General features: G+C 44.0%; 1 protein-coding gene across 1 annotated transcript in view; it reads right to left on the bottom strand.

The window, feature by feature from the left end:
• The window catches only part of ttn.2 (titin, tandem duplicate 2), a 247,977-nt gene that overhangs the window by 186,221 nt on the left and 43,024 nt on the right, over positions 1–18,732 (bottom strand). The window contains exons 43-44 of the mRNA XM_040148607.1: positions 4,215–8,039; positions 3,171–3,449 (exon numbers count right to left, since the gene is read on the bottom strand). Of these exons, the coding sequence (XP_040004541.1) occupies positions 3,171–3,449; positions 4,215–8,039 (4,104 nt within the window). The remainder of the gene's footprint in view (positions 1–3,170; positions 3,450–4,214; positions 8,040–18,732) is intronic.

An 18,732-nucleotide genomic window follows, 5' to 3' on the forward strand; every position in this document is an offset into this window, starting at 1 on the left:
GAGCGTGCTGCTGGTTTCTTTAAAGCCGGCTGAATTGGTGGCTCTGCATTTGTAAACTCCAGAATCAGCCTTCTCCAGCTGAATAATTCTCAGTGCAGCAGAGCTGTCTTTGAATTCAGGATGGAATTTGGATCCAGACATGATCTCCTGGTCATCTTTGAACCAATCTATGGTCATTGGTTGCGACCCAGACACCTTACAATCCATGGAGACGTTATTACCAATGTTACCATCAACTCTTTTCAGGGACTTGGTGAAAACTGGAGGCATTATCCGATCTGGTTGTTGAAGAAAAAACATCTCATGCATTAACACAGTTTCATACTGTTTTTTCAAGGAATTACTATGCTAAAATTAAAAAGCAGATGACACTCCGCACACTGTCTTTACTTATAGGTCTATTGCAACGTTTGAGTTTTAAGACGTTCGCTTAATTTATCTCCAAAAACGTGGATACAGTGTGTTGAAGTTTGCTTCTTTGTATTTATAAACATAATCAACAACTATAGATTTTGGCAGAAACTGTTATCAACGTATACTTGTAATAATTTCATAATTTTTAAAATAGTAAAAGCATTATAAAATGTTAAAGAACCAGAGAGCAGGAGCTAACCTAAGACGGTGACTGAGCAGGTGCATTGGTCTTTCCCAACTTTATTCGACACCTCTATCTTGTACTCTGAAGTATCTCCTTTTTCTGCCGTAAGAATCTTCATGGTGGCAATATTGTCCTTCACAGTCATCCTATATTTACGGCCACTGATCATCTCCTTCCCGTCTTTAAACCACTTCACTTTGAGGTCTGGGCTTCCAGAAAGTGTGCACTCCAATGTGGCTGAATCCCCTGCTGTCACACTAATGGACTCTGCAGGTTCTACGATTCTGGCAGGTTCTGGGACAAGATAAACCCGTTAGTTATTATGATACAAGAGTTTAGACACGAGAACCTATAGAACTCGATTTAGGAGCTAAAATCTGCACAAGTATCTCTGCATCAGAGATGTCATCTGACCTTGCACAGTCAAGGTGGCTTCACATTTATGTTGTCCAGCCTCGTTCTCAGCTTGGCACAAATACTTGCCGCCATGGCTGATGGCCACTGTTGTTATCGACAAGCTAGCAACATTGTTCTCAAACACCACCTTGATATTTGGATCGTCATCTCTCAGTATTTCTGAGTCTTTCATCCATTTAACAGTGATGGGAGCCGAGCCCTTAATGGTTCCTTGTAGTTTTATTGTATTTCCCAACACTGCTGTAAGACTCTCAACCCTCTTTGAGAAAGTTGGTGGCTCTACAAAAACACATTATGAGTTAAAACTGAGTCCGAAGCACAAGATTAAATCTCAGTCAAAACAGTTTTATCAAGCTCAAGTTTCCTGACCTTTAAGTTTAGCCGAGGCCTTGGTGGTGACTTTTCCCACATCATTGGATATCACACACTGATAATCTCCAACATCTGCACTTTCAAAGGTCTGGATCTCCAGCCTTGACAAAGAATCTTGGGAGATTATTTTATATTTCTGATCACTGGTGATGGCTTTCTTATTTTTTAACCAGCTAATTGCAAAAGGAGTTGTTCCTGTGATCTCACACTCCAGCTGAGCTGCTCTTCCCTTCACCGCCTCTACCGTCTGCAGCTCTTTTCTAATGGATGGTGGCTCTGGGTGTCAAAAGGGTATGCAAAGCGTATGCAGTTAATACCAAAAGTTTTCTGAACTGAACAATGAGTGTAAAGTAAATGCAAGATTTGACAAACCTTTAACAGCTACAAGGGTGTTGCAGCTCTCGCTGCCGGCATTATTTGACACCTCACAGGTGTAACTCCCACTGTCTGTAACCACAAGGTTCATTATCTCCAAAATGGAAACTCCATTCTTGAAAGAGATTTTATATTTTTCTCCATCAGTAAGCTCTCTTTCATTCCAGAACCAGTGGATGTGAAGTTCGGGTGATCCTCTAACAGTGCACTGTAAGCGTGCAGCTATACCCTGTTTCCATGTAATCTTAGGTTCCATTTTCTTGACAAAGGCAGGGGGCTCTGAAAGGATTTTTAGTTCATAAACACCAAGATTTTTAAACATTATCAAAAGAGAGACAGCCATAAAACAAAATAACCAAGACAGAAGAATACGAAAAAGAGATGCAAAAGAAAAGGCAAGAAAACAGCGGTGCATAGTGTTAGCATCAGCTCGCAGTTCGCTGAAAACGGTTGTCAGCAATTACTCACCGCCTCATTTAAAGGTATATATGTTTTCATAAAAGCTAACGGAAAGATCATCATTAAGATCTTACCTTGAACTGTTACCACAGCATCACAGGATGAGCTCCCAGCCTCATTAGTGGCTGTGCACACATATTTCCCAGAGTCCTTCAGTTTGGACTTGGGTATATCAAGAACAGCCACCTTGTCCTCAAAGGACAGTTTATACTCCATGCTCTGGTGGACTTTTTTGCCATCCCTGGTCCAGGTGACGGTCACACCAGTGTCCTCATCCACCTGGCACTCCAGCCTCAGTGGGTTATTGACAGCGGTCGAAGCTGGTTCAATGGTCTTAACAAAGCTGGGCTTGTTGATAACCTTGAGTTCTGTGGTAAAGGTGGCAGTGCCGACACTGTTGGAGGCCTTGCACAGGTAAACTCCCTGATCAGTCAGCTCAAGACGTTTAATGTGAAGGGAATACTTGTTCTTTTCACATTTCATGACATAGTTCCCCTCGGAGGAGATGGCTATGTTGTCCTTGTGCCAAACAACTTCCATGGGTGAGGATCCAGTGAGTGAACACTGGAATACAACTTGTTTGCCCACATACAAAGTCATTGGGTCCGGTTTTGATACAAATACCGGTGGGTACATTTCTATAGAGAGCAGGTAGAACATAAACAAAAAAGTTTAACAAATTTCAAAAAGTTGAAAAATACATCAAAAATAAGATAACCTGTGTAATCCCAGCTTGTTGATCAATGAAGGTTTAAACATGAGAAAATTTGATCCTCAACATCATTATATCTTGCCAATCATGACACCAGATCCAGCTTTTAACAAATCATCACTTCCACACTGCATCTTAATGATTCAGGGTAGAAAACAGTGTAAATGTGTATATAATTCTCTCTCTCTCGAACATGCACATAAGTATAGAGATAATTTTAAAAATTTGGGGCCTTACCGGTGACAATGAGCGAGGCAGTGCAGCTGTCGGTGCCATGCTGATTTGAAGCCTTGCAGGTGTATTCACCACTGTCAGCTTTGACTGGGTTCAGGAGCTCCAGAGAGGAACTGGTGTCGTGGCTGAGGATCTGATACTTCTCGCTCTGTCTGATCTCAATGCCAGACTTGTACCATTTGAAGGTCACACTTGGAGCATCCTCAATCTCACATTTGAACTGGGCGTGGCTGCCGACGTTTATCTCCAGAGGTGTGATTTTCTGCCTAAAGACAGGTGGCACTGAGGCGCACACAGAAAAATGAAAAGGTAAATGTTAGTAATGGAATCAATGAAACTCTGGTTAAAAAAAACACCGATCAGGAACAGAAATGGTGGAATGTACAACAATGGTGGAAGGCAAGTCAGGAGTGACTGTGAAGGAAAAAAATAGCAAGAACATTAGCCCCATGGTTTCACAAAAAGCTGCCTGAAAGAAGGTGCTATCACTGTACATGATTCTCATGGGGCTAGGGTTCCAGCTAAGGGGAGGAGAAACGAAGGGTTTGTGAAAGATGAAGCAATGTCAAGTTGAAGCCCTGAAAGCATGCAGAGAGACACCGCAGATATGGAGAGAATGAACCTAAAGGAATGTGACAGACCATGGATTGAAAAAAAAAGGAACCATTTGCCACCGACATGCCAAAGTGACCATGGAAAGACCATGAAAGTTGCCTAAGGTCCAGGATCATGACAACCATTACAGCAAGATGCTATCATCTATGGAGCTAAACTTTCATGGCTGTGACGATTCTGGTCTTTAGGTGGTTATTGACCATAAAATTATATGGAACAAACAAGACATGGCGAGTTAGTACCATCCAGTGCCCCGCTAAGGATGCTCATGCCGAGCTATGAAATGAATCTACAATCTGTGACAAATGCATCGGTTTACGTGAGGAAAAAGGTCTTGAATGAACCAATTTGTGTGAATGATTAGTTGTTCTCAAAGAAAATGGATGAAGGAGTGAATGATGAATGATACACTGATTTTTCCTGTTGTCAAACCTCTTGAGACCACAGTGAGCCTTGAAGATGATGTAGTCCTGCCGGCTTCATTCTCAGCCTCACAAACATATTCTCCTTGATGCCTCTCCTTGACAACTTTGTTGATAACCAATGTGTATGTGTCGTGGTCTTTGGAACACTTGAACTCTTTGCCAGATTTCACCAATTGTCCATTGAAAAACCAGTTTACTCTTGTAACATACTTAATGGTGGTGCTAAAGGTTACTTTACTATCTTCTTCGATAGATAAGTCTTTAAGGGAGGTGACTATCACAGGGTATTCTCTCTGTTCTGGCCTGGATACTATGATCTCCTCTTTGAAGATCTCCTCCCTGTGCTCCTTCTGGATGCTGACATCTACTGCCTGTTCGGTGGGGACAGTGGTGGGGGGCAGGGTGGTGGTAACAATAGCAGCTCCTACATCTTTTTCTTGGCTTTTCAGCATCACTGACCTCACTTCCTGCCCTGACACCTGTACAGACTGCTCGAAAGCCATGTGAGCCTCAGTGGAAACTTTGATTTGGGATGAGATCGACTGTTCCATCTTTGCTGCCTTGGATTCCTGCACCACAACCTGTTGCTCAGCTGCAGCACATTCAGCTGCCATTTTAGACTCTGTCTTGAGTGCAGCAGCCTGAGATTTAACACCAGTGAAATCCACTGTAGTCTCTGCCACACTCACTGTCTCCACCATAGATGACAGCATTTGCTTAGAGCGGGCCGAGGTGACCTGTGCCCTTTGAGGTTTGTCTAGATGCAAAGTGCCCTGCTGTTCTGAAGTAAGAACATGGGCTTCCTGGTACACTATGGATTGGAAAGCTTTCTGGAGTTCAGTCCTGAGGTCAGCTGTCTGAGGGTATTCACCTTCAAAAGCCAGAGTGATCTCCATGGGAGCACCTGTTGTTGTGATGAGATATGTGAACATGGCCAGTTTGGGCTCTCGTTGAACCTTGACTTCCTGTACTTCTACAGCCTGTAACCTGTCTACAACATCCGCCAGCAACACTGGCTGGTCGCTAGCCACAGCTGACTGTAGGGCATCTCTGAGCTGACGCCGTATATTCAGACTGGATGGTTTAGGGATCTTAACCACAAATGTCATCTCTTTGGGAAGAGCTGTGCTGTCCTTTGATTCTGATGCCATGAGGGACAATTTCGGCTGTGAGGTGACGACGACTTTAGTGGACTCAGACTTGGTGATCTCATGAGAGATCTCGCCTGTCAGCACTCGCTTCTCGTCCATCACTATCGACTGCCTGACTGACTGGCCCTCTTGGATCTTAACAGCAAAGTCCTGTTCTGTTGCCTCTAGAAGGACAGTACTCTCAGTGGAGATCTCCTTCTCCTCAATCTGGATTGGTTCAGTGGGAACTTTTGGCTCTACATCAATTTGGCAGGTGAATTTATCCACGGCTATAAGACTCTCTGTGTGACCCTCCTCTAGGGCGTGACTATCTGCCACACTGGTGACATGCATCACGTTCCAGCGATCCTCCCTCTGCACCAAAGCCCGCTGCTGCTTGACGTCAGTGGTGACCGGCGTCTCCTTTGGCAGCTGCATGGGCTGGTAAGACAGCTGGAGGATGTTTTGAGGTCTGGGCTCAGTTCGAAGTTGAGACTGAACCCCAGTCACAGACAAATCCAGCTCTGTGTGGTAATCTGCTGTGAGCTCCCTTCTCTCCTCCAAGATGGCTGCATGGCTCCTTGTCTTTTCTTGTTTCTGTGCTGCCACCTGCTCGTCGGGCTTCTCAATTATGAGAATTCCCTCTTTGGGTAGCGCCTCCACAGGTTGGGTTGACTGGAGTGACAGTAGAGTAGGGGCCTCTTTCTGGGGCTGAATGGTCACGGTGCTAGCCTTGGCCTCAAACTCTGATGCATCCTCACATAGTACTGTCCTCTGCTCATCTTGGCTAACAGTGTGCAGCAGAGTGGGACTCTTTCTGGTTCCTGCCTGCTCTGGTGCTGGTTTCTCACAGGTGAAGCTCCTCTCAGATGGAAGGAGGTCTTGGTCTGTGATAACCTGCAGGTGCAACAACTGCTCTCCTTCTACCTGTGACTGAATGGACATGGCACTGTCCAGACTAGGGAGCTGCTGAGTAGGCTCAGCCTGCAGCATTTGCTTCTCTTCAGCAGTTAGAGCTGCCTTCATCATTTTATCCTTACAGAGATGGGCTGCCTCCTCAGCGGGCCTCTGCATGGAGAACTTAGTCTCTTTGGAAAAAGTCTGTTTAGACTCGCTGAGTGATGCTAAGACAGGTCGGTGCTGTTCTTTTCTAATGGAAGACTTTACAGCAGAATCTGCTGTTGCTAGTTCAGTTGTGTGGCCCTCTGCAAGCACCTGTTTTTCTGCGGACTGGGCTGAGTATAAAATCTTGACACCTTCCTTAACCTTGTAACCCTTCTCCTCCTGTGGTTTGGGGATGTTCTGAGACTGCTCTTTCAGGATGGACAGTTGTGACTCAACTTGATGCCCACTGACGAGATGTTTAGGTTCTGAAGTTGGCCTGACTGTGGCAGGCTTCCTGTCAGACAGAGGCTCTGTGCTAACAGTAGAGAGTGAGGTGAGCTCCTCAGCAACAGCTGACATCACCTTTAACCTCTTTTCTCTAGCTGCCTGAAGCTCAATGACCTCAGGGCTTTGAATGCGATCACAGTGTTGCTCTATGAGGTCTTGACTCTCTTCGACAGACGACGTAAACGCTGACATATGAAGCTGTTTCGCAGGAACAGCTGAAACCTGAGGTGGATGAGTAGGAACCACAGACACTCTCTCCTCCATCTCATGAGACTGAAGCACTGCTGCCTGGTGGGTCAGCTGCTCACGATGAATGGTTGCAGCAGAGATATCTAGTTCTCTAAGGGAGCCCACTTGCTCACTCGGAATTACCTGCCGGTCTTCAGTGCCGATGGTGTAAACCATCTGATCCGACCTAGCTTTGTCCTGGCCTGGTAGGCTGACCTGGTACAAGCGTGACTCAGTTGCCTGTTCTGTCATTGAAACCTTATATCCTTTCTTCTGAACCACCTTCATCTGCTCCTGTTTGTGAGAAACAGAGACTGATTCTCTGAACACAACAAGCTCAGCACTACAAGACGCCTCCCCAAACGGGTTTGAGGCCTTACATGAATACAACCCACTGTCTTCCTGTTTGATGCTCTTAATATTGATGAAGCCAGATCCATTTGGGTTGGCTACAATGACACAGTTTCTACTGGGCTGGATCTGGAACGCACCCTTGAACCACTTCACATCAGGGATTGGATCACCGCTGGCTTTGTAATTAAAATAAATCTCTCCCCCTTCTGAGCACCTCACAGGTTCGATCTGAACTGTGAAAGTAGGAGGTTGACCTGTGACCTTAAACATCTTCTCAACCCATTTCTCTGCCTGGCTAACATCAGACTTTTTCACTTCAAGGTATGTGGTGCATGTTGTCTCGCCAAATCTGTTGGTGGCAGTGCAAGAGTATTCACCCTCATACTCAGATGTGACCTTGGTGATTACCAACGTGTACTCCTCCCTCTCCTCTATCAGCTTGTATATAGAGGAGCTCTTAATCACTTTTCCATTGTGAGACCATTGAACAGTCGGCTTTGGAAAGCCAGACACTTTGATGGTAAACCTGGCTGTTTCCCCAGTGGTTACAGCAGTTGGGGAGAGCTGGCTGAGGAAAACTGGCTTCTTTTCTTTCTTCTCTAAAGTGGAAGAGTAACGTTTGGACTCTGGCTTGAGTTCAAGTGTTCTTGTTTTCTGTGGTAACTGGACACCAGTGTAGTAGGTTTCCTCTTGTTCTTCCACAGTGGTGATGGTGGTGCTACAACGCTCTGTTAGGAAATATTGAGCAAGACTGATAACAATATCCACAACACAAACGACATGTTGCTATATTAACAGTGAATTCATAAAAGCAAATATTAGGGCTGTCCTTTACAGGATTTTTTCCACTTATTAAGTTGACTAAGCATTTTGAACAGTATTATTGGTTCTCTGCAGGTGACTGCTCTAAAATCTCTTGAAATCTGATGCTCAGTAAACACAAAAGCATATTTATGAAATTGAATTTAGATCCTTTATTTGAGTTATTTCTAATGACAACAAGCTCATTTCTAATCCAAATTACAAGAATGATAATTATCAACCTGAAATTTGAGTTCACAAACACTCTAATTACCCATTGGTCCACTAAGTGATTAGAAAAGGACAGCCCTACTATTTACTAAAATATGCGACAAAAATATGAAATACTGGATTACTATTAACGGTGACATGTACTGTTTTTAACATAGAATCGGTTTATGTAAGCAGCACTTTTTGCAAAAAATCAAGAGAATGACCCAACACTGACAAAGAAGAAAACAAGTGTATTCCCCCAAACAAATAGATGACTCCTTGACCTTTTCTCAGCTGAAGAAAAATATATAAGAAAATATATTTCTCTGGTTATTTGTCAGAATTTTTTTTGTGATCCCGAATTCAGGATTCAGATATGTTGGTGTTATTTCTCTTTGTACCTAAGTTTTGCTTTTAACTTTCCTCAATTTCCGATCAATTTAATTATATTATTATTATTAAAGCTAAATAGACTAAATAACCATTGAATCTCTGAAGTAAATAAATAGCCATTACATTCTCATATGTTGATCACATGAACCTTTGCCATATATCAATGTACATCCTATCTATTTCAGTTAAACTTTGAAAGTGAAAAATGACCAAAAGGTATTAAAAAATTTCAACACAACATAGGTAGTTTTTGAAACCTGTATTTTGTCCTTAAATTTGACAGTTGATGAACAGAAATGTCAGCTAATATTAGATACATGCAAGCTAAAAAAAAAAAAAAAAAAAAAAAAGGTCAGACTCTAGATGATCAAATATTTTATTATACAAACTCTGAGACAAACCAACATGATGTCTGTACAAATAAACTGTGAATTTCAATCTCAATGCCAGATTTTTTTTTTACTGCATTTACTGATAAACATTACTCATACAGCTCTCAAATTACATATATTTACAAGACATCAAAACTTACATTTAAAATTTAAAAAAGGTTCACAGTATTAATCATTTTTAAAATTAGTTATCAATCAACTTAATCTACTATGGATTACCAACTTGCTTTAAGATCCTAAAAATATCTTTCACAAGCAGCAAAGATTCTTACACACACACAAAAATCCAAAACAAAATACGACAACGAAATTGCAAACAATTTAATACTTTCAAGTAAGCAATATGAAAATATATTCTTGATAGTTTTTAGACTTACTTTTGATAGGATCACTGCTTAAAATGTAAATTTTAAAATTATTAGGGCTGAGACAATTTTTCATATTCATAAGTATGAAAATTTTTTAAATTATTCAAACACAGCAGTCACTGAACTGAAGCCAAACTTCTTTCAGTTTTGCCCAACACCCCAGTGACATTACTAATAATCTAATGATCTTTTGGTTGACATTCTTTAAGTTTCTTTACATGGCATGGTAGTTTTCACTGCTGAAGATGTTATTTCAAATGTCTACTTATCATACTTACTTCCATATGGTCAGAACACTGGCATGTTTAACTGCACTGTTAAAACACAAACAACTTTTTTCAATAAGTTTGTCCTGATTTATTGCTTCCTTAAAGTCAAGTCCCAGTTTGAATAATTATAGGTGCCTTTTTTTTTTTTTTTTAAATCGGCTTCTCAGTGAAATCATTACTTTGGCTTTGCAGCTTCTCACAAACACTTAATGTGACTACTTAAACAAAAAAAATGATATGTATTTCTGTGAATATTTTGTGTATACGAGATGTTCACTTCAAACAAATACTGTACCTAATATTCTGAGTTGTAGATGTTATCTTCTGTGGTGCAAACTGATGTGAACACCACAATGTTAAAAAAGGGACTGGGAACTGGTTTTTCTTTAAGTGCTCAACTTTGGGTAAAACATAACAGATGCAGTTTGTGGTCAGTGTGTTGCCGAGACATTACTTCATAATGTCATCACTGAATTTCAGAGTTAGCGCAAATTGCTTTTAAAGCGTTACCAGAAAAGAAAAGCAAACATTAACCCAGTTTTTCCTACCAAAACTTAAAACTAAACTGTTCCATGAAATTTTACGCAACTTATAATAAATGAACAAAAACTTGACGTTATTCACCTGTTTTTTTTTTTTTAAGTCGACATTTTTTCATCACTGACAGTATGTTCGTCACAGTGTGTTTCCATGTACACACTAAATTTTCACCTTCATGACTATAGGCTGGTTGCCCAAAGATAACTTAATCTTACTGAGTTAGGCCAGTCCTAGCTTTGCTCTTAGACAATTATAACATGGGTAAGACAAACCGAAAGAGTTAGCCACTTAGCCCCCAGGCTGTCTCCTAATTAGAAGTTGTGTTTCAGTGGCAACAATAAACCATACCTGTTGCAAACTGAGAAAATGAGGAATACTTACAACGTTTTTTGACAGCTCATAAGTGTGAGAACTTTTCTGTTTAATTTAGACTTTTGCTTCATTCATCTACGTTTCCCAGTAAAGCAGCTTTAGAGGTTGCTTAGTCACCCTTGCTATTTATTTTCATGCTTAAAGTAGTAAAGAATTATACAATAAAAAAACTTGGATGGTAAGTCTATCTTTGAGCAACCAGCCCCAAACCTTCAACGTCTAAAATACCTTCAGCAGCGCTGTAGTTTCAATGCACCCGGCTGTGTTTTGGATAATGCACTTATATTCACCGGCATCACTCTGGGTCACGTTAGTAAGGAGCAGATTGAAATGGCCTGCAGTTTTCTCCTGTATCATATACCTGCTGTCTGCGATGCGCTCACCGTCTTTGTACCACTCGGCGGTGGGGTTCGGCTTACCACTAACCAGACACTGGAGGATAATGGGTGTCCCTACCGCTGCTGTAATGTCAGTCAAGGGGATGACACATTTAGGGGCCGTCTCAGTCACCTGGAACTGGAAGCTACACATATCAGAGGACTTCCCTTTGAACTCTATCTTGTCATCTTTTGCTGGCTCAGCAAATACATCAAAGTTAATGCTAACATATTTCTCTCCCTGTTCACTCATTTCGCTGTCAGTGTTGGCCACCAGCCTGACTGCCCGCTGTGACTCGTCCGCCTCTTGCTCAAACTCAAACTCAAGCTCAATTTCTGAAGCCTGTTCACCATCAAACGATGTGTTGCCAACCATCAAGTCGAACTTCTGCGGCTGGACTTTGGCGCTTCCGAGAGACACAGCGGTCAACTCCCTGCCTCTTGTCTTTCCTGAGAAAGCTTCGGCATTTAACACCACCAGGGAGGCCCTACACAGAGTCTCCCCAACAACGTTAATAGCTCTGCAGGTATACACTCCGCTGTCCTGTGTTGACACTTTAAGGATCTTCAGGAAGTGGTTGTCTCCGTCAGATGAGTGCAAGTATTTTTTGTTATTGTGAGGAATTTTTTTGTCACCTTTGAACCAGGATACAATGGGAGATGGAATTCCCATCAGTGAGCACTCAAACATGACAGTGGTTCCCTCTGGGGTTTCCATGTCACAAATGGGATTAATGAACCTTGGAGGCATCTCAGTGACCTCAAAGGCTATTTTTAAATCATCATGCTCCTGGGTGACAAAGTCCACAGCACCTTCCTCATAAATACTCGGCAACACATCTAAAGATATGATCATGCTCTTGTTGTCAGCTGTGTACTCGGGAATGGTGATGATCTTAACCTGCTTCTCAAAGTCTTTCACCTCATTTTCATCCAATTCTACTTCAAGCAGAATCTCCTGAGGGGATGGAGAACGAGAGGAGTCATCTTCCTCCACATCAAACTCCATCACATGCTGATGAGTGACAGCAGGTGGGGCAGGTATGAACCTCACTTCCTGTGATACAACTACCACTAAAGCAACACTTCTGGCTTCCCCGACATAGTTCACAGCCTCACAGATATACTCTCCCTGGTCTGCTTTAGTGACATTGTGAATTGTTAGTGAGATGCTGTCACCATCTCTCTCCATTTTAACTCTGTTGTCTGGCACCAGTTGAGTTTTGTTACAGAACCACTTCACCTCAGGGGAAGGTAGGGCAAACACCTCTGCACAAAACGTCAGTGCGTCATTTTCACACACTCTTTTCTTAATGAGAGGTTTGAGGAAGGCGGGAGGAATTCCCTGCACTTTCTCCTGAAGAGTTGCCAGGCCTAAAGACCCTCTACCCCTGGTGAGGAATTGATTCTCGTCCTCATTTACTCCAGGAGGCATCTTTTCAATGCCCTCATCAACCGGAGAGGTCAGGAACTGCACTGGTGAAAAGAACCTCTCACTGGAGTCTCCTGTTGAGGGTCTCTTATGTTCTACAGGGGAGAAGGGATATTCCTGAGGGGTCATAAACCCACATGGTGTATGAGAACTGGGAGTATGGAAGGACATGGGAGACGTGGGAGTTGGGATGGACTCTGCAATTGGCTGTGAGACCTCAGTAGATGAGCCTGGGGTGTAGAACCTCTCAGCTACCTCGGCTATCTCTTCACTTACAGTGCTGCCAATCTCTATGGACATCTCAGACTCAGGGGACATTGGCCTTCCCCAGTCTGTTGGAGGGTTGTAGTAGTCATACACAGCACCGAAAGTTACCTCCTCCTCCTCCATGGAGCCCACTGCTGCTGCTGCTGCTCCCCCAGCTTCTGCTGCTGAGGCCCTGTCCAAACTACCTCTTTCCTGTCCCTGGGCATAAGCACCCACAGGCAGACCAAGTGGTTTAACTCTGTCGACTTCAGGCTTGACAATAAGCGGTTTACGTCCTGCTGTCACATGGCCATCAAACCTCTCATCTTCATCCTTGATTTGTGCTTGAGGCTCAACTACGTCACCAGCCACCATTTCCTTTTCTTGTACTACTTCTGTTATGTTGGATTGTGAGTCAGGCATGCTAAGGAAGACACCACTGTCCATAGAGGGCTCTGGGATGGAAATCAGCTCCCTCCTGACATGTGTATCCATAGAGGGCTCTGGAATTGGAATCAGCTCCTCACCGGCAAGTTCAACCTCCTCTCTCATATGCTCGACCCTGGGCATAAGAGCATATCCCTCAGTATTTCCTTTAACTTCTTGTTGTTCCACTTCTGTCAAACCCTCAACAACACTAGCCACACCAACAACTTCAGCCTCACTGTGTATAGAGGGAGACTTTGCAGCTGCACTTTGTCTCTCAGGTTTGAGAGATCCAGAGAGTCTTTTAGGTTTGACAGCTTCTTCAGCTAGAGTCGAAGTTCTGACAGAGCGTTTTACTGCAGGAACTTTTTGAGACTGGAAAGGAATGAAGCTGCTAGTTCTGTCAAATGTACGGACGGTGTCCTCTCTTACAATTTCCCCTTCACCTACCTCCCTTTGTACAGGAAAATGAACAGGTGCCTGGGTCTTAGGTCTGACCAGCTCTGAGGACTCCTTCGCTTCCTCTACAAACTGTTTAACTGCACTATGGCTTTCTGCTAAAACTGCTCCCTCTTCAACATCTCTAGATATCACACAAATCTCACTTTCTTCCTCCAGGGAGGAAGTGGCCTGGGAGGTCTTAGGACAGTCAGACTTGGATGCTACAGGAATAGTTTGAGTGAAACCTGGTTCTGCTCCAGCACGTACAGCTTTGGGAGAACCTGGATTTACTGCCATAGCAGTAGCAAATCTATTACCACCTTCTGCATGCATGGATACATGTTTAGGTGCAATTACTTGTTCCTGCTGGTCAAGGGAAATGGCCACTGCAGGTATTAACTCTTCGGGGAAAAGTGTTTCCTTTCTCTGCTCCTCCGGAGAGGGGGGAGTCATTAAAGCAACTGGTGAGTCTGACTCAAAGGCTCGTTTAATCTGAGAAACTTTTATCACAGCGGCAGAAGCCTGCAAACCACAGCCAGATATGGTCGGATGCTCTCTAGAGACACCAGGTCTGGATTCTGGGGCCTTGGTGGCTACCTCCAATGGAGCTTGTGAGCTCACAGGTTTATCTTTCATATGAATGATACCATCCTCAGTATGAGTACTGCCAGCTTTGTGGAACACAGCAGGTTTCTTGACATCCTCAGTTAAACCAACAGGAGACCTCCTCACTCTCCCAGATGGAGTTAAGCCATCCTCCTCTGCACCACCCTTTGAAAACTGTACAGGCTCTACAACTTGAAATGACACATCCGAGATGCTTGTAGCCTCTCCCAGCTTATTTCTAGCAATACATTTGTACACTCCAGCATCAGTGTATGTAAAACTGTTGACATACAACCTGTGCACTTTATCATCTACCTCAACTCTGTATTTTACGCCGTTGATTTCGAGACAAACATCATCACAATACCATGCAACTTCTGCAGCAGGTTCACCTGTAATTACACACTCTAATACTGCAGTTTTGCCTTCAGAACAGTTGATATTCTCTAATTCGCTGATGACACGGGGAGCTTCACCGACCACATCAAAGGAGAAAGTGAACTTATGTTTGACAGTCTGAGAGGCTTCCTCATCACTTGGCACATCTGAAGTTTTCTCTCTAAAAGCCTGAAATCTGTCCTCACTGCTTTCCTCTGTCATCTCGGGGACAGGAGTAGGAGCAGTAATTCTTATTTCTACTGGTGAGGAGCTGAAAGATTCATCCAAGCAGTGGCGCCTGTGGATCACTGCCTGAGGCACCTGTAGCATTGCCTTTCCTGAATCCATGTAGGACTTAAGTTCCTCCTCCATCAGGTTCTCCTGGTTTTCCTCACCCTTCTCAAGCTCCTCTGTAACTACCACCTCCTGTGTGACACCCAATGTTCTCACCACCTTTTTGTCCGAGATCTCGAGCGTGGCGCTGCAGATGGATTTGCCATGTTTATTAGTTATGACACAGTCATATGTCCCCTCGTGGTCTGTGGTTGGATAGAAGACAGTGAGCTTTGATTTGTTGGATTTGCTTATGATATCGTAGTCAGGGTTGTGGGCTAATGGGTGGCCATCTTTGAGCCAGGTGACTGTGGGCAGAGGATCACCATGGAACTGGCAAGTGAACTCTGACATTTCACCGATTTTTACTCTAACTGAAGATATTTCTTTCACAAAATCTGGATGGGAGCCTCCAGCACTTGTATCCCCTTCTTTTACCATCTTAGACTCTTGACTTTGGTAAACTCCCTCTTTTAAATTTGAATTCTCTTGGACTCTCTCCTCCTCATTCTTTATAGCTGCGAGTTCCAGGCTTTCTGCACTCACTTCACCGCCCTGTTTTGATCTTATCGAATAACTACGTCCTTCCTCTCTCCTCACACCTGCAAAACCCTTCTGTTGTCCCCATTCACTGCTCTCGCTTGTAGTTCCTAATTCCTCTCTCATCCCTCTCTCTTCTCTCATCTCCGACTGGATGTGTTGACTGCTGGATTTATTAACGGTGATGGCATACCCCTCAATGTTCCATCTCCTCTCTGCCTCTCTTTCCAGATCCTCCTGTGGACTACGGCCTGGGGAGCATCTCCTGACTGAGGAAAACTCTTTGGAAGGCTTATGAGAGCTCTCACTCTGAACAGAGGCAAGTTCATATCCCTCAAAAGGCACACTAGTAAATTGGGTTGGCGAGTACCTCTGAACTGGTGAAGCTTCAAGACCCATGGTGTCCTTTACAGGAATGGTCTTTAAAACATAGGAACTTTCAATAGGCACACTGACATGGTGTGGTAAACCAGGATGTGTAGGAGAATATCTTGTTATAAAAGAAGACTCATGAGGAGGAGGTGGCTCGTCCGCAGCGGCATGTTGAAGAGGTGAAGGTTTTTTTGTTGGTAAGGTTTCGCCAGTAGTTGTTTTATGTGGAGGTAGAAGATCAGTGGGATGGGTTTCATGAGAATTGCCATCATGATGGGGTTCACTATCAAATAGTGGAACAATGGACTCAAATGGCAACCTGGAACCCGATTGTTTGCATTGACTGTCCAAAGTCCACTCAGACTCCAGTTCAGCTACTTCCTCTTGTTTGACAACATCTAGTTGCCATTTCAGGATGCGCTGAGCCAGCGCTTCCTCCTCACTTACAAAGTAGTCACTGTCCCTTCGCAACCTGGTCTCACGCCCCTCTGTCAGAAGCTCACCAGAAGGTGGCCACTGCAGGCTTTCACCATGCTGATGTTGGAAACCAGCAGGAACCGACTCACTCAAAAGGAACTTTTCTTTGGCTGTTTCCCCCGGAGACGTTTTCCTGCTGCTGATCACCTCAGGTTGCAGAACTGATTCTAAAGCAGAGGCCTCTGCAACATTTCTTTCAGCTTCAGAGATCTTCTCTGCCTGGCACGATGAGTAACCCTCCACCCAGTCAGATTCTAGTTTCACAGCTTGCTCTTGTTCCATCAGAACATCCTGTTGCCATTTCATTATCCGCTGAGTCAAGGCCTCCTCCTCACTGATAAACTTCTCACTCTCGTTCTTCAGTTCGGAGATGTTCTCTCTTGACAGTTGGAGCTCACGCTCATCTCTCGTCTTCTCAAACAACATCTTTTCTGCTCTGGCTTTTGCTCTTGGTGATGACTCAGCTTCTATTTCTGCTGCTCTAGCTTTTATTCTGGGCGATTTTTGTGACGGCATGACTGACGCCTCAGTTTCCAGTTCTGCTGGTCTGGTTTTTATTTTGGCTTTAAGCAACAAGGCAGAGATTTCCTCCTGTTCTACTCTACCTTTTACTTTAGGTGACTTGGGTGTTGATGTGGTAGTGTGGCATACAGTTGTTCTTTTCTCCACCACCTCCTGCTGGGTATAAACTTTCCCCTCAGGGTCCATGTACTGTCTCTCTGCCGGCATGGGCATATCAGTTTCAGGGTGGAATGTTTCCTCATCTGACGCCCTATTCCCTTGCTGCCATTTCCTGATCCGCAGTGTGGGAAGTTTCTCCTCACACTCCATCCATTCAGTTTCCAGGCTCTTCTCATACTGAACCCTCAAAGACTCTTCTGCACACAACTCTTCATACGGCTCAACTGTTTCTGTTGCTATGCCGTGTGGTGTTACAGCTTCATTACGTAACCTTTCTTTGATAGATCTGGCTTGCCTTGGTCTGGGTGACTCTCTGAGTTTGTCCTCTGCCCTGGCTTTTGCTTTAGGTGACAACTCTGCTTCCACCTCTGTGGCTGTAGTTTTTATTCTTGGAGATTTTTGTGCCAGCGTGGCTAGCGCCTCTCCTTCCATTTCTTCTAATCTGGCTTCCGTTGTAAATGACTCTGCAAGCAAGGAGGGATATGTTTCCGTGTCTTCTCCTCTGGCTTTTACTTTAGGTGATTTGGGTGTTGATGCAGTTGCAACTTCTGAATCTTCCAACCAAGCCTTCATTCTGGGTGATTTATGGAAAAAGGAGGGCATGGCCTCAGCTTCTACGGTTGCTCTTTTCTCCACCACCTCCTGCTGGGTATAAATGTGCCCCTTAGGGTCAATATACTGTGTCTCTACCGGAATGGGCATAGTTAGATCAGTTTCAGGGTGAAATGTCTCCTCTTCTGACGCCCTATTTCCTTGCTGCCATCTCCTGATCTGCAGTGCGGGAGGTTTCTCCTCATACTCCATCTGTTCAGTTTCCAGGCTCTTCTGAAACTGAGCCCTCAAAGACTCTTCTGCACACAACTCTTTGTATGACTCAGCTGTTTCTGTTGCTATGCCGTGTGGTGTTACAGCTTCATTACGTAACCTTTCTTCGATAGATCTGACTTGCCTTGGTCTGGGTGACTCTCTGAGTTTTTCCTCTGCCCTGGCTTTTGCTTTAGGTGACAACTCTGCTTCCACCTCTGTGGCTGTAGTTTTTATTCTTGGAGATTTTTGTTCCAGCGTGGGTAGTGCCTCTCCTTCAATTTCTTCTAACCTGGCTTCCGTTGTGGATGACTTTGCAAGCAAGGAGGGATATGTTTCCGTGTCTTCTCCTCTGCCTTTTACTTTAGGTGATTTGGGTGTTGATGCAGTTGCAACTTCTGAATCTTCCAACCAAGCCTTCATTCTGGGTGATTTATGGAAAAAGGAGGGCATGGCCTCAGCTTCTACGGTTGCTCTTTTCTCCACCACCTCCTGCTCGGTATAAATATGCCCCTCAGGGTCCATGTACTGTGTCTCTGCCAGCATGGGCATAGTTAGATCAGTTTCAGTATGAAATGTCTCCTCCTCTGACGCACTATTCCCCTGCTGCCATTTCCTGATCCGCAGGGCGAGGAGTTTCTCCTCATACTCCATCCGTTCAGTTTCCAGGCTCTTCTGAAACTGAGCCCTCAAAGACTCTTCTGCACACAACTCTTCATACGGCTCAACTGTTTCTGTTGCTATGCCGTGTGGTGTTACAGCTTCATTACGTAACCTTTCTTTGATAGATCTGACTTGCCTTGGTCTGGGTGACTCTCTGAGTTTGTCCTCTGCCCTGGCTTTTGCTTTAGGTGATAACTCTGCTTCCACCTCTGTGGGTGTCGTTTTTATTCTTGGAGATTTTTGTTCCAGCGTGGGTAGCGCCTCTCCTTCCATTTCATCTAATCCGGCTTCCGTTGT

The sequence above is a fragment of the Xiphias gladius genome, chromosome 16 (genome assembly GCF_016859285.1).
Source record: "Xiphias gladius isolate SHS-SW01 ecotype Sanya breed wild chromosome 16, ASM1685928v1, whole genome shotgun sequence".
Taxonomy (NCBI): Eukaryota; Metazoa; Chordata; class Actinopteri; order Istiophoriformes; family Xiphiidae; genus Xiphias; species Xiphias gladius.